Source organism: Eurytemora carolleeae, unplaced genomic scaffold, assembly GCF_000591075.1.
Source record: "Eurytemora carolleeae unplaced genomic scaffold, Eaff_2.0 scaffold97, whole genome shotgun sequence".
NCBI lineage: Eukaryota > Metazoa > Arthropoda > Copepoda > Calanoida > Temoridae > Eurytemora > Eurytemora carolleeae.
The window spans coordinates 79346-91395 of NW_019396042.1; the positions used below are offsets into that span (position 1 = coordinate 79346).

At 36.0% G+C, this 12050-nt stretch overlaps 4 protein-coding genes across 4 annotated transcripts in view; all 4 read right to left on the reverse strand.

Moving 5' to 3' along the window:
- The window catches only part of LOC111700965 (AKT-interacting protein), a 4457-nt gene extending 1672 nt beyond the window's left edge, over positions 1-2785 (reverse strand). Inside the window, exons 1-8 of the mRNA XM_023472061.1 lie at positions 2650-2785; positions 2436-2517; positions 2015-2105; positions 1897-1945; positions 1682-1750; positions 1378-1452; positions 1138-1197; positions 139-233 (exon numbers count right to left, since the gene is read on the reverse strand). Of these exons, the coding sequence (XP_023327829.1) occupies positions 139-233; positions 1138-1197; positions 1378-1452; positions 1682-1750; positions 1897-1945; positions 2015-2105; positions 2436-2517; positions 2650-2751 (623 nt within the window). The 5' untranslated portion in view covers positions 2752-2785. The remainder of the gene's footprint in view (positions 1-138; positions 234-1137; positions 1198-1377; positions 1453-1681; positions 1751-1896; positions 1946-2014; positions 2106-2435; positions 2518-2649) is intronic.
- Positions 2786-2795: 10 nt separating this feature from the next.
- On the reverse strand, positions 2796-5574 carry LOC111700948 (mitochondrial mRNA pseudouridine synthase RPUSD3). Its single transcript, XM_023472036.1, has 8 exons — positions 5226-5574; positions 4643-4818; positions 4251-4336; positions 3905-4063; positions 3615-3678; positions 3482-3549; positions 3226-3358; positions 2796-3010 (listed from the first exon to the last, which is right to left on the reverse strand). Exons 1-8 carry the CDS (start codon positions 5551-5553, stop codon positions 2885-2887), a joined length of 1140 nt encoding a protein of 379 aa, XP_023327804.1. The 5' UTR covers positions 5554-5574; the 3' UTR covers positions 2796-2884.
- LOC111700956 (RE1-silencing transcription factor B) lies at positions 5560-8654 on the reverse strand. The gene is made up of 6 exons (XM_023472048.1): positions 8562-8654; positions 7835-8266; positions 7379-7500; positions 6678-6789; positions 6374-6451; positions 5560-6149 (listed from the first exon to the last, which is right to left on the reverse strand). Exons 1-6 carry the CDS (start codon positions 8604-8606, stop codon positions 5991-5993), a joined length of 948 nt encoding a protein of 315 aa, XP_023327816.1. The 5' UTR covers positions 8607-8654; the 3' UTR covers positions 5560-5990.
- LOC111700975 (U6 snRNA-associated Sm-like protein LSm4) lies at positions 8653-10832 on the reverse strand. Its single transcript, XM_023472073.1, has 3 exons — positions 10666-10832; positions 9385-9467; positions 8653-8999 (listed from the first exon to the last, which is right to left on the reverse strand). Exons 1-3 carry the CDS (start codon positions 10789-10791, stop codon positions 8759-8761), a joined length of 450 nt encoding a protein of 149 aa, XP_023327841.1. The 5' UTR covers positions 10792-10832; the 3' UTR covers positions 8653-8758.
- Between the last annotated feature and the right edge of the window lie 1218 nt (positions 10833-12050).

Here is a 12050-nt window from a genome sequence, read left to right on the forward strand (position 1 = left end):
AAGGGATTATCGTGACTGTATAAATCCTTGATTAACCTGATAAAATGTGGATCTGGAATATCGTGACTGTATAAATCCTTGATTAACCTGATAAAATGTGGATCTGGATTATCGTGACTGTATAAATCCTTGATTAACCTGATAAAATGTGGATCTGGATTATCGTGACTGTATAAATCCTGCTCCCATCGTCTAACACAATCCTGAGCTTCAGTCTGAAACTTCTCAACATCCTACAGAAAAGATCCATCAAATTAAGTGCGGGGGTTTGCCTAGTATATGCTTCAAAATACGAATACGAGGGTCAAGTCCTATCCCGGATTTTCTAGTTTTAAAAAATAAATTTTGCTTGTTTATCGTACAATTTATAAATATTTTATTAATAAAAAAAAAATAAAAAAAATGAAAACGTAAAATTGAACAAAATGATATTTAAGAAGTAAAAGTTATCCTACTGAACCTAAATGACCTTGTATAATTTAGCTGGGAAGCTGTGCTGACGGGCATTCGTGGTTTTAGTTTTGCCGTTATAAATAAGTAATTAGCATGTCAACACAATTGTCTAATATCAATACATAATGCTCGACAATATAGTTTCAATACATAGATTCCATCACACGACCAAAGAGTTGCGGGTGACACGGAAATGCCTCAAAAAAAAAAAAAAAACTGAATCATAAAACTAATCTAATGTCGTCTTCTCTCGACTTAAAATTAAAAAGACTATATTCTAACGATTTTCACAGCCATGGCCGCAGCGCTCGCCCTCCTAGCCTGTTCTAGCCGCATCGCACGGTCCCCAAGCCAGTCCTAGTCGCAGCGCTCGGCCCCCCTAGCCCATCATAGCTGCAGCGCTCGGCCCCCTTCGTAGTCTGCGGCGCAACCTAACTTACCCTAAATTAATGGTAAAAATTGTTAAAATATTTTTTAATGAGAGAAGACGACATTAAATTAGTTTTATGAGTCCGTTATTTTGAGACATTTCCGTGTTGAGGCGTTCCATGTCACCGAGTTGCGGTGTTGCCATATCAAATAACCGTCAGTTACTATAAGAAGCAATTTGTTATTAAAAAAAATGTTGCATGAATGAAACAGAAAGCTTAAGATCAAGGTTCCCCAGATCCTAGGATAGATTACCTGCTCCCAGAGAAGCGCTGCATCCTTGTTCTTGGCTAGATCAGGATTAGGAACCTCAACCTTATTTAATCAGAGATCATCACTTTTGTAGTTTAAAACTATAAAAATTGCCCTCAGTCGGTTTAAAATTAAAACATAGATATTACTATTGAATAATATTAAAGACAATTTAAAATAAAATAAAAAATAGTAATTACATAAAAAGAAATCCAAAAATTAAATTTTAATCTAAATATTTACCTTATAAAATACTCGTCTAGTGTAGAGCAGAAGTTGCCAAATATGATTAACATTTCTCTTCCATTTATGGAATCCCTATCAAATCAAACATGAGGGTTAGGGATTGCTTGAGACTCCCTTATGCATTCAGAATACAGCTACAGGGTAGAATTAACTTATCAAATCACTTTACGTCTACTCTCTCTTTAATTATTTTCTTGTGGAATTAAATATTTATACATTGATTAGTTCCAAGGTAAGTACAGCATACTGACATTACAATTGCAAGAGAATGAAATTTATGAATGGAATGATCTGAAAATACCTGCTTAACGTTTAGTTGGTGTGTAACAGGGTCTATGTGAGGATGATAAACAGGGCCGTCAAACACAACCTACACATTAACTGATAAGTTTAGTTTAATTCAAAGTAAACTATTAATTGCGTATCAATCAATCAATCAAATCAAATCAAATCAAATCAAATCAAATCAACCAACCAACCAACCAACCAATTCACACAAAACACAAAATCTTTCACCTTTGGACAGTCTCCATCTGGATAGTTCTCTGGTAGATGTATCTGAAACCTAGAGAAAGATAACAATGTTATAAACTGCTAGACTACTAACATACCCCTCCCCCTTCCCGCACTGTACCTGAATACACCTCCTTGATAAGGTCCTTGACGGATGAAAAGAACCCCCCACCAGGTGAGGGGGGATGAATGTGCCGGAAGACAGTAAATTCCTAATTAAACACAATTATTTCAAAAATATTTCATTTTTTTTTGCAAAGTGTCAACAAGGAGGGTACGTACATCGTAAATCTGTAAAGAAGACCAGAAAATCAAACAAGGAGGGTACGTACATCGTAAATCTGTTAAGAAGACCAGAAAATCAAACAAGGAGGGTACGTACATCGTAAATCTGTTAAGAAGAACAGAAAATCAAACGCTTTTCTCATCGATTTTTTCATTAACTTAACGGTCAACAACTTTAGAAAACTTGTGTCGTTAAAATTTGCAAATTTCGAAGAACATATCTCTAAGTTTAGTTATATCTCTGTATTGTGTTCTGCCTGGTAATCGTTGCTGTTGGAGAAGCTGGAACTCAGCCATCAAGGAATATTCAAGGAAGTAGGAACCGTAGCTATGTGAACCCTAGAAACAATATAAATTTCTTTTTAACATTTAAATCCCCATGATTATGAAAGGTCAATTAAATTTGGCAAATATAAAAAATATTTGCTTAATCCTACGACCGGATGGATATCACTATCAAAATAAGCTTACCTTCGGCGTTGAAGTCTTTTTGTCTATCATCTTTGCTGAAAGCGCCAGCTGTGTGTCCAGATCCGGAACTTCCGGTAAAACTTTTCCCCCGTGGTTGTGCATTTTCAGGGATCCAGAAGGGTCCAATGGTGTCAAATCATCTGAAACTAAACAAAATTGAACAGCGAGGTATACATCGATAGTTCAGAATGTATTTTCATGTAAATTCATGCAAGTTATCATGGTTTCTCAAAATTTAAGATTGGTTAATAACAACTGCTTGTTTTGGTGTTTTCTTATTCGGCTGTGCAGTGTATTGGTCGATTATGTCTTCTTTTACCAGCTCATCAAATTGGAACTTGATATTGGCAGCCTTCAGGGTCTAAATCAATATTTTCTCAATTTATATTCTTTGCGATTCTACGATTATATCAAAACTGCAGCAATAATGAATCACGTAAGGATTCAAAGGAGGGGGCGCAAAATTACTTTGAATGAAAGTTCACGATTTAGGGATGGGGGTATAAGAGAATATAGGCTAAGGGTAAATCACTATCCGTAATTGTCAATGTCTATGATATCTATTGAGAAAGATTCCTTTGTAAAATGAGGAGGTGGAGGAGCGATGATGGTTAAATCTTTTCCCTTCTCCAGCCAACCAGGCAGAAAAATCCGCCAATGATGAATAAGTGTTGGAATCCGCCAGACATCAGTTTTACCCATTCCTAAACTAAAACAAACTTTGTAAATTCCGTATATTCTAAGATCAACAGTTTTTGATAAAGAAAAAACGTTCTGATAAAGGGAACGTTAGCAACGGATTTAATTAAAAAATCATGTAAGTACAACTTACAGTTCCATAACTGATCTAGGTAATATCTGTGTTCTATTCGCCTGTGTGAGCTCAGGACCTTTTTTAGCCTGAAAAAAAAACAAAATTTAAAATCATGAAAATAAGAATGGAAAGATTTAAATAAGAATGTTACCTTTTGTCCCAGGACACTTCTTGATCTGTAATCATAAAGCCCATCTCCTAGTAATGGATGTCCTCTGAAAGAATTTAAATTTTTTAAAGTTTTTTCCTTATGTCAACTTACATTAATACTATTATTTATTTATTCAAATTTAAAACACAAAACATATGGTTGAATAAAAAGGATGATGTGATAAAAAAGATAAGTTCTGGTAGTGAAATAACTAAATATATTGACCAACGATAGAAAATAAGTACATCTAAAATAATTTAAACTTATTTATTGATAAACTAAAAATTTACCTTTCCGCTAACCAGACTCGAATAAGATGATTTTTAGTGGAAGAAGGACAGATATTGATGAGAGTTAACGGAACCATGTTGGATCTGTTGAGACATTTAACGGATAAATGACGAATCCTTTCATCTTTCTTAGACCGCTTTCCTCGGGTAGACGGTCCACTGTATGAAAAAATTTATCTGATTATCTGTAGCGTGTATTACACTTAGATTGTATCATATCAGTTCAGGGTTGAAGAAAGTTTCAAAATTATAAAATCTACAAAAATCGCAAGTGAAACAATAATTGGTTTGCTTTCTATTTAGAAATTAATCCAAGATTGTAAAAAGAGGTTATATGTTTGTTTACCTTGAAATTACCGGTTCTTTGTGTACTTTTGAGAAGAGAGGGTTCTCTACACTAGGATATTCTTGAAGCCGAATTGTAAAGGTATCCTGAAAATAAAAGATTACTATCCAACTAACCCAATGGCCACCAATTTTATAATTATATTTTTCCGAAATTCTTAATTTCTCTACTTTAAAGCTTTAACGAAATATTTTAAGATAGTGTTAGCCAGTAGACCATTGCCCTAACTGTTTCCATATCTGGTGGAACGTTAATAATTCGAGTAAAGTTAATGGTTCGCACGCACATAAAATAATCCTAATCTTATCTGTTATTGCACTCAGTTAAAAAAAAGCTGCTTGGAAGTTTATCTCTTCATACTTAGATATCCCTGAATATAACCTAATAATGACCTGAAGATCTAGATTTGCATGTCCTGTCACAACTCCCAGGAACCCGGAGTTAAGGTGTCGAGCAGTTCTAATTCGGGTTCGGATAATCTTCATTTTATCCATAGTCTTCATTGTAGGAGAGAGCAGGGTGATACCGCTACAGTATCTGTCAACGGTACTCAACAGGTGGAGGGATTCTGAAACATTGATCATTACTAAAATATGGGAATACGAGATCCCATCTTGATAAAAAAGAAATAATGTAAGAATATGACAGGGTCTGAAAATTTTTTAGTATAGTAAGGAACAGATAAGGAATCATAAGGAAGTGAAATCTGCAAGAGGCCCCATTGTGGACCCCCCAGACCGCCCAGGCAGCAGGGTGCACTGCCCCGCCCCTGTTCTAACTGGACCTTTAAATCCCCATCATTTAGTCCAAAGCTAGAGAGATAGGATTTTGAGCTCGATGGTTTTGAAAGCTCAATTACTTCACCTTTCAAGATCTATGGTCACTTTTTCATGACCTTTTTTTTAACCTGTCTCTAGTCCATGAGAGGTGTGAAGAATTGATAATAAAAAATGGATAATTATATAGATAACTAACCTACTTCTAATCTGTCCGACAGTTGTTTTAAACAATCCTCAACAGAATAAGGAGAATCTTTTGTTGCATGGTTCGCTAGTCCGTAGGGTTTATTCACCGCGATTAAATCTTCCCCAATATATACTATACCCTTCACTAGCTCGTCTATCAGTAATTCACGTGTTTTCCACGAGTTTAATCTTGAATAGATGTTAATAAAACTAGCTTTCTTTTCTTCTGGAGAAAACTCCAAGTTTTTAATTGATCCTTGAGCATTTGGGGTTGTTGCAAGGGCGCGTGCAGAAATTCTTGGTAAGCATTTACCAATCGTAGATGAACAATTTAACATTTTCCCTGAAATTTTTAACAAAAATCAAATCACAAGATAAAATAAATAGCTTTAACAAATAACATTGTATATGATTTAATTTTCATCTTTTGGCAACAAAAATGATCAGTAAGTTTTCAGATTGAAATTGAGAGTTGAATTTTCCCCAAGTTAACTTCTACAGGGTTACTGAATCTTCCCATTCTTAAAAATAACTGATTTTAATGATTTCCGAATAAGCAGCTTAAAGAAATTAAGCAAGGGGAGAGGGTTGAAACTAATGGCAAATCTCGGATAGAAGTTAATCTCCTTTAGAGGAAAGATGGAAAAAGTCGAGAAAACGGAGTAAAATGATCGAAGTGATTGGAGAGTAAAATTGGAACGAATTTTTTTTAAAATCGGATTCTAAACTTTTTAAGATCCTAACTCATCTTTTCCTGAATCAAATACAACCCTGATCAGGTTCCCGCTCTCAAGAGCAGATATTCGCCCTGCTCCGGGTCAAGCTCAATACTCTGGTTCAGAGAGAACGTTGAGAGTTTGAAGGAAGGGTTCGGATTCATCTCCTCAAGTATCCGGGTACCATTCACATCCTCAGACAAGTAAAATACGGCACCCTGGGTTCAAACAAATAATTCTTTATAAAAAAAAGGTTGTTCTTAATTTTAAAATTTCTTCAACTCTATATTTTTTAGTCAAACCTCAAATAAGTTTACACATTTGCCTAACAATACCGCTTTAATTACTTAATACTTATCCAAGCAACTAAATTTTCATTTGAACTCTTCACTGGTATTTAAATTTTTACAAATGAAAAAATTTCTTTGAAAAATTTGTTTTCCTCGTCAGCTGAATTAAGTTCTAGAAAATGCGTCAATTCATTCTCCTCTGTTCTCTTGTACATTTCTTCACGTGCTTCCTGTACATAAGAAATTATGTCTTTAGTACATAAGATTATCATTATCGTAGAAGGAACAGGAATAATATAAAACTTGTTGTGAGAATAAAATGAGAATTAATCAAAATATAATTTTCAAGTTAATAAAATTAATTTAATATTTCATAATGCATTGATATTTTTACATAACATAAATAAATAAGTTTTATATCAACTGACACTTATTTACTTTAAATCCCTAGCCCACCTGTGTTACTGAGTTCTGATGCCGATTCTTCATGTGCTTCTTCAAAACTTCCTTTGTAGTTGTTGTATAACTGCATAAGGAACATTGCTCAAGTTTTCCTACCGTATGTTTTCTAAATAAGAAAAATATGTATTCAAGGATATTTATTTCCCACCAAAAAAGGCTTTAATGTTTTTTGTATTAAAAAGTAGTAGAGACTTTTTTTGAAGGACAGAAGAGAACCCAAAGGGTCCGGCTGATGATGTTGACCAAAACTGCAGAATAATTATTGTATTTTTTACTTTCGCCAGGGATTTTGTATTTAAACCGAGTTATTCTGAGTTTACATTAAAGCACAATAAATCAATAATTTTAGCTCTTAATGTTTAGTCCGAGTATGAATATTTACTGAACCTTGGTTGATAAATGATAATTTCGAACCTCGACAATTTTTTTTGCAACCTTGGGAGTAGGGAACAAGAATGAAAAATAAATGATTGACAAGTTTTCTTCTACCCTTATTGAAACTTTTTACCCAAACATTGATTTTTCCCTTAATAGCTAATTTTCCCCGAACAAAACTTAACACCTGGGATGGAGGGGATAGCCGGGAGGATTATTTTCCAAAGGAGGTTGCTTTTCTGGAACATAGATACCCCTGTGGACTGTGGAGAGTTGGAATAAGTGAAATGAACAAAACAAGGGGCGGGAAGCCTTGTTACCTGGAAATATGATGCTTAAGATGCATTTTAAGATTTGTCTTGTAACTGCAGTCAATACAAGAATATTGCACACCACTGTGAATAGAATCAACATGTCTGTTTAAATTCGACTTCCATTTAGCCTGAAACCAAACAAGTTAAGAATAAAAGGGACTGTATACGTAATTTTAAGTGACCCCTCCATTTAAAGAGTATCATGCCCCATTTTTCAGAACGATGCTCTTTCATTTATTATCTAAGCAAAATTGGGAAGATATCGCCGTTCTTTGTAACTTCTGCATAAAATCCGCAAGTCACTTTAATAGAAAAACCCCAATTAGAAAATATTAATTTCTAGAAAGAAATGGAGGATATTTTCATCATATTGCTCAGGCAACAGTTAAAATGGTACCATTGTGAATAGAACGTGACCCTCTTTTATTGATATGTCACAAATACTGATTTTTTTTGTTATACCTTAAACGGACACTGAGAGCAGGAGAATATTTGTCCAAGGTGGGAGGATTTCTCGTGGTTTTTCAAATGTTCCCGACGTGTGGCAGTAAAATCACAATAGTCACAAGGAAACCTTTTCATTTCATGTTTAGAAGCCTTGTGGCGCTTTAAAGTCTGTTTCCATGTGGCGGAAAAACTACACTGATCACAAAAATAAACGCATCCTTCGTGGGCGGTTTTCTTGTGCGTGTTCAGCGTTGTTAGCCTCGTAGCTACATAATCACAGCTCTCACATTTGTAAACTGTTGAGAAATGAATCGAATTTCTGTGTCTTGTTAAGTTAACTTTCCAGTTGGTTTTGAACTCACAGAGATCACAATGAAGAACAGATTTTTCTTTAGTGGATAAAGGAGACTCAGTTTTACTGATTGTGTAAATTTGAACCTCCTCAGACTGAAATATAAAGATTTGTTTAATTTTAACTTGCTTCAACATAATTTTTGTGAAATTGTAGGTATAATTGAAATAATTGGAAACAACTTTTTTAACTAACATCTTCTCAAAACGATGTCCTTGATGCCCTGGAGTTTTGTCAAAAATAGAGATGGCAGATAATGGGTNTGTAGTGTTATGTTATAAAATATATTTTGCAGAGTACAGATGTGGATAGTTAGCAATATTTTTTCTTCAATTTTGGTTAGGTTACTAATCCCTTAGAAACAGGATTGCAACCAGTGGGATTGCTTACCTCAACCTGCTCAAACAAAGGTGGATTATCCGGATCAGAATCCATCTTGGGGTAAATGTCTTAACTAATAATTCTCTTGGTCATGGTCGTGTTTATAACGCAGGAGAGAGATTCATTTTGTTAATTATTTTATCTCTCTAGCCCATTTTGTCTGAAACAGAATGAAAATACAATAAAGGAAAATAAAAAACTTATGTTTAATTCCTGCCACCACGGTCTCCCCCTCCACCTCCTCTTCCACCTCCACCACCCCCTCGGCCGCCTCCTCCTCCACCTCTTCCACCTCCCCTACCACCTTGGTTCCCTCCACGACCTCCAAAAGCTCCTCTACCGCCTCCTCGACCTCTGTTTGAACCTCCTCGTCCTCTGCCTCCACCTCGACCTCCACCTTTAGTTGTGATATCCTCTTTCACCAGATCAATTACCTCGTCAGGAATTCTAAAACATGAAAAATGAAAATAATTGAACTTCAAATTGACTAAACTTTAGATAATTTTTAAACAAATCCCAACCCTCCTCTCTAGCACTAGAATTATATCATTTTCTTCTCAATATATTTCGCCAAAAACTTTGGCATCATCAAGAGTTCGTCCTTACTCTTTTGAAGAGTATTGAATTGACTAAGTTTTTTTCAAAATAAAGTGAAAAGAATAATTTAATGTTTTCATTCTTTTATTCTTTTATCAAATTTCAAAGTACTTGGAACTTACATCCTCAAAAAGGCATTTTTCTGAAGACTAAATAAATTTTCTATTAATTAAGCTAGTATATAGTCTCTCATAACTGTTTTAGTTCATTAAAGAAACATGTACAGTTTGTTTACCTGAGATATTTGATAGTTGAACCACGGATATAGCACTCAGGCATTCTCCAGAACTTATCTCCGTCCCGGCTAGTACAGATCACCTGGAACAATTAGGTTATTTGAAAATAAGCTTCTAAATACACGTTTTCTATATATATACTTTACTTGTCCGTCTGTTTGTATTCAATAAACGTCAAAACTGATAAACCGATCCAGCCCATTTTTTGTTTAGGACTTCACATAACCCAAGGGAAGGTTTATGAATGGTCAACAGTAAAAAATTAGATCCTCAAAAAAATTTTGTTGTTGTGGATAGAGCAACAATTCAAAGATAAAATCGCGGAGGTGGTTAAAAGACTAGTTTTTAGTATATAAATATTTATCAAAATAACTAAAAACTGACAAGGTAAGATGTCCATTTAGAAATGCAAGAAAACTTTAAAACTTGATTCATGAATTATTAAAGAATGCTGGGGTTGAAAGGTACGAACGAGAACAATTTTCGAGATTACTCTGCCTGAAATTAACCGTTTACAGCGATCAGGCATCTGAAAACCAGGGTATTAAAAACATGCGTACATAAAAATTTTTATGTTAATACCTTTTACATTTGTCAATCTATCAAAATTTTCTGTTTCGTTTCAAAGCGTGGGTCCGTCTAAGTATACAATTTTTGAACCCCCCCCCCCCTCCCCAGAGCTAGATTTCAACTATATACAACAAAAAAATGTTTATTTTGTATTATTTCAGGGTTAGGTTAGCTCAATTTTTGGGCCGAACGCTGCGGCCAGGACAGGCTATGGGGCCGAGCACTTCGGTCTGCGACCATAATAGACCTTCAATTTCAACAATTTTAAAGAAATTAGGGTTAGGTTAAGACACTTTCTGGGTAGAGTGCTGCGGCTAGGACAGGCTAGGGGGCCGGGCGCTGCGGCCACATGACCAACTTCATCGACAAGTTAAATAAGCACGGCTAGGACAGGCTATGGGGCCGAGCACTTCGGTCTGCGACCATAATAGACCTTTAATTTCAACAACTTTAAAGAAATTAGGGTTAGGTTAAGACACTTTCTGGGTAGAGTGCTGCGACTAGGACAGGCTAGGGGGCCGAGCGCTGCGGCCACATGACCAACTTCATTCATGAGCAATGTGCAATATTGATAGGAGGGGAGGGGGAGGGGCGGGCATTCTAGGAAATTACCCAGTGATATATAATGCTGAACATGACCTTTAAAGGAAAAAACCAAATCGGCGTCCACTTCAGAGTTATACCACAGTATATACAATTAAAAATCTCACCTCTCTTAGGTTAATATTCATCCAATTATCACAGGATACGAGATGACCGTTATATGTTTCTCCATTCTTGAGTTCGACCAGCATAGGATGATTTTGCGCCGTTCGGAGCAATGAAAGCGGAAGCATTTCTAATATCTGAACATGGGACAAACTAGTCAAATAAAAGATAAGTTAAATTCTGTTGAAATATAAAGGAAAAATGCGATGGTGTATTTTTGGACCTACGCCCATCCCCTCTACTGCCCATCCGACCTACAAGAACGACTCAACACGGAAATGCCTCAAAAAAACAGAATCATAAAACTAATTTAATGTCGTCTTCTAACATTAAAAAAAATTTAACAATTATTTTACCATTAATTTAGGGTAAGTTAGGTTGCGACGCAGGCTACAAAGGGGGCCGAGCGCTGCGGCTAGGATGGCTATAAGGGGGCCGAGCGCTGAGACTAGGACAGGCTAGGGGACATTTTTCGTAGGTCGGATGGGCAAATTTTTCGTAGGTCGGATGGGCATTTTTCGTAGGTCGGATGGGCATTTTTCGTAAGTCGGCCCAGATATGTGGCCGCAGCGCTCAGCCCCCTAGCCTGTCCTAGCCGCAGCGCTCGGCCCAGAAATGAGCTTAACCTAACCTAACCCTAAATATTCACTGATTTTATTAAAAACTGTTGAAGTAAAGGTCATTCATGGCCGCAGCGCTCGGCCCCCTAGCCCGTCCTAGCCGCAGTGCTCGGCCCAGAAATTAGCTTAACCTAACCTAACCTTAAATATAATTATTAATTTTATTAAAAATTGTTAAAATTATAGGTCTTTCATGGCCGCAGAGCTCGTCCCCCCCTACAAAAAGTGCCCATCCGACCTGCAGTGGGCCGGATGGGCAGTATAGCGGATGGGCAATAGGACGGATGGGCAGTAGAGTGGATCAACATTACCGAAAAATGCATTTAAATAGTTGTCACACAGATATACTAACCGCTAGAAAAAAAAACTACTTAGACAAAGAGTAATAAATTAATTTTAAAGAGAGAAACCATTTTCATGTTTACAAGTTCTCAAGGATTCGCCTGAACGATTGCTTCGGGTGCAAAACCGGTTTAAATTTCTAGCTAGAGCGGTTTAGTCGTCTTCAATATGAAGCAATCAATCAACTAACGAACCTTTAACAAATATATAGGTAGAGTTAATTATTGAAGAGCTAGGTTGGCCAAAGTTGATCATTGAAAATGGATAGGGAGAGTTGATTATTGAAGAGGATAGGGAGAGTTGATTATTGAAGAGGATAGGGAGAGTTGATTATTGAAGAGGATAGGGAGAGTTGATTATTGAAGAGGATAGGGAGAGTTGATTATTGAAGAGGATAGGGAGAGCTGATTATTGAAGAGGATAGG

Excerpts from the sequence above, each read along its gene's own strand:
- LOC111700948 (XM_023472036.1), bottom strand. The coding sequence starts at position 5,553 with ATGTTAAATTGTTCATCTACGATTGGTAAATGCTTACCAAGAATTTCT. Across the intron at positions 4,819-5,225 it reads GTCGGACAGATTAGAAGTAG|AATCCCTCCACCTGTTGAGT; the intron begins GTTAGTTATCTA and ends TCAATGTTTCAG. Across the intron at positions 3,679-3,904 it reads CGAGTCTGGTTAGCGGAAAG|AGGACATCCATTACTAGGAG; the intron begins GTAAATTTTTAG and ends AAATTCTTTCAG.
- LOC111700956 (XM_023472048.1), bottom strand. The coding sequence starts at position 8,606 with ATGGATTCTGATCCGGATAATCCACCTTTGTTTGAGCAGGTTGAG. Across the intron at positions 6,790-7,378 it reads CTTAAGCATCATATTTCCAG|AAAACATACGGTAGGAAAAC; the intron begins GTAACAAGGCTT and ends TTTCTTATTTAG. Across the intron at positions 6,452-6,677 it reads ATCAGAACTCAGTAACACAG|GAAGCACGTGAAGAAATGTA; the intron begins GTGGGCTAGGGA and ends TCTTATGTACAG.
- LOC111700975 (XM_023472073.1), bottom strand. The coding sequence starts at position 10,791 with ATGCTTCCGCTTTCATTGCTCCGAACGGCGCAAAATCATCCTATGCTG. Across the intron at positions 9,468-10,665 it reads TGAATATTAACCTAAGAGAG|GTGATCTGTACTAGCCGGGA; the intron begins GTGAGATTTTTA and ends TAATTGTTCCAG. Across the intron at positions 9,000-9,384 it reads TCAACTATCAAATATCTCAG|AATTCCTGACGAGGTAATTG; the intron begins GTAAACAAACTG and ends TTCATGTTTTAG.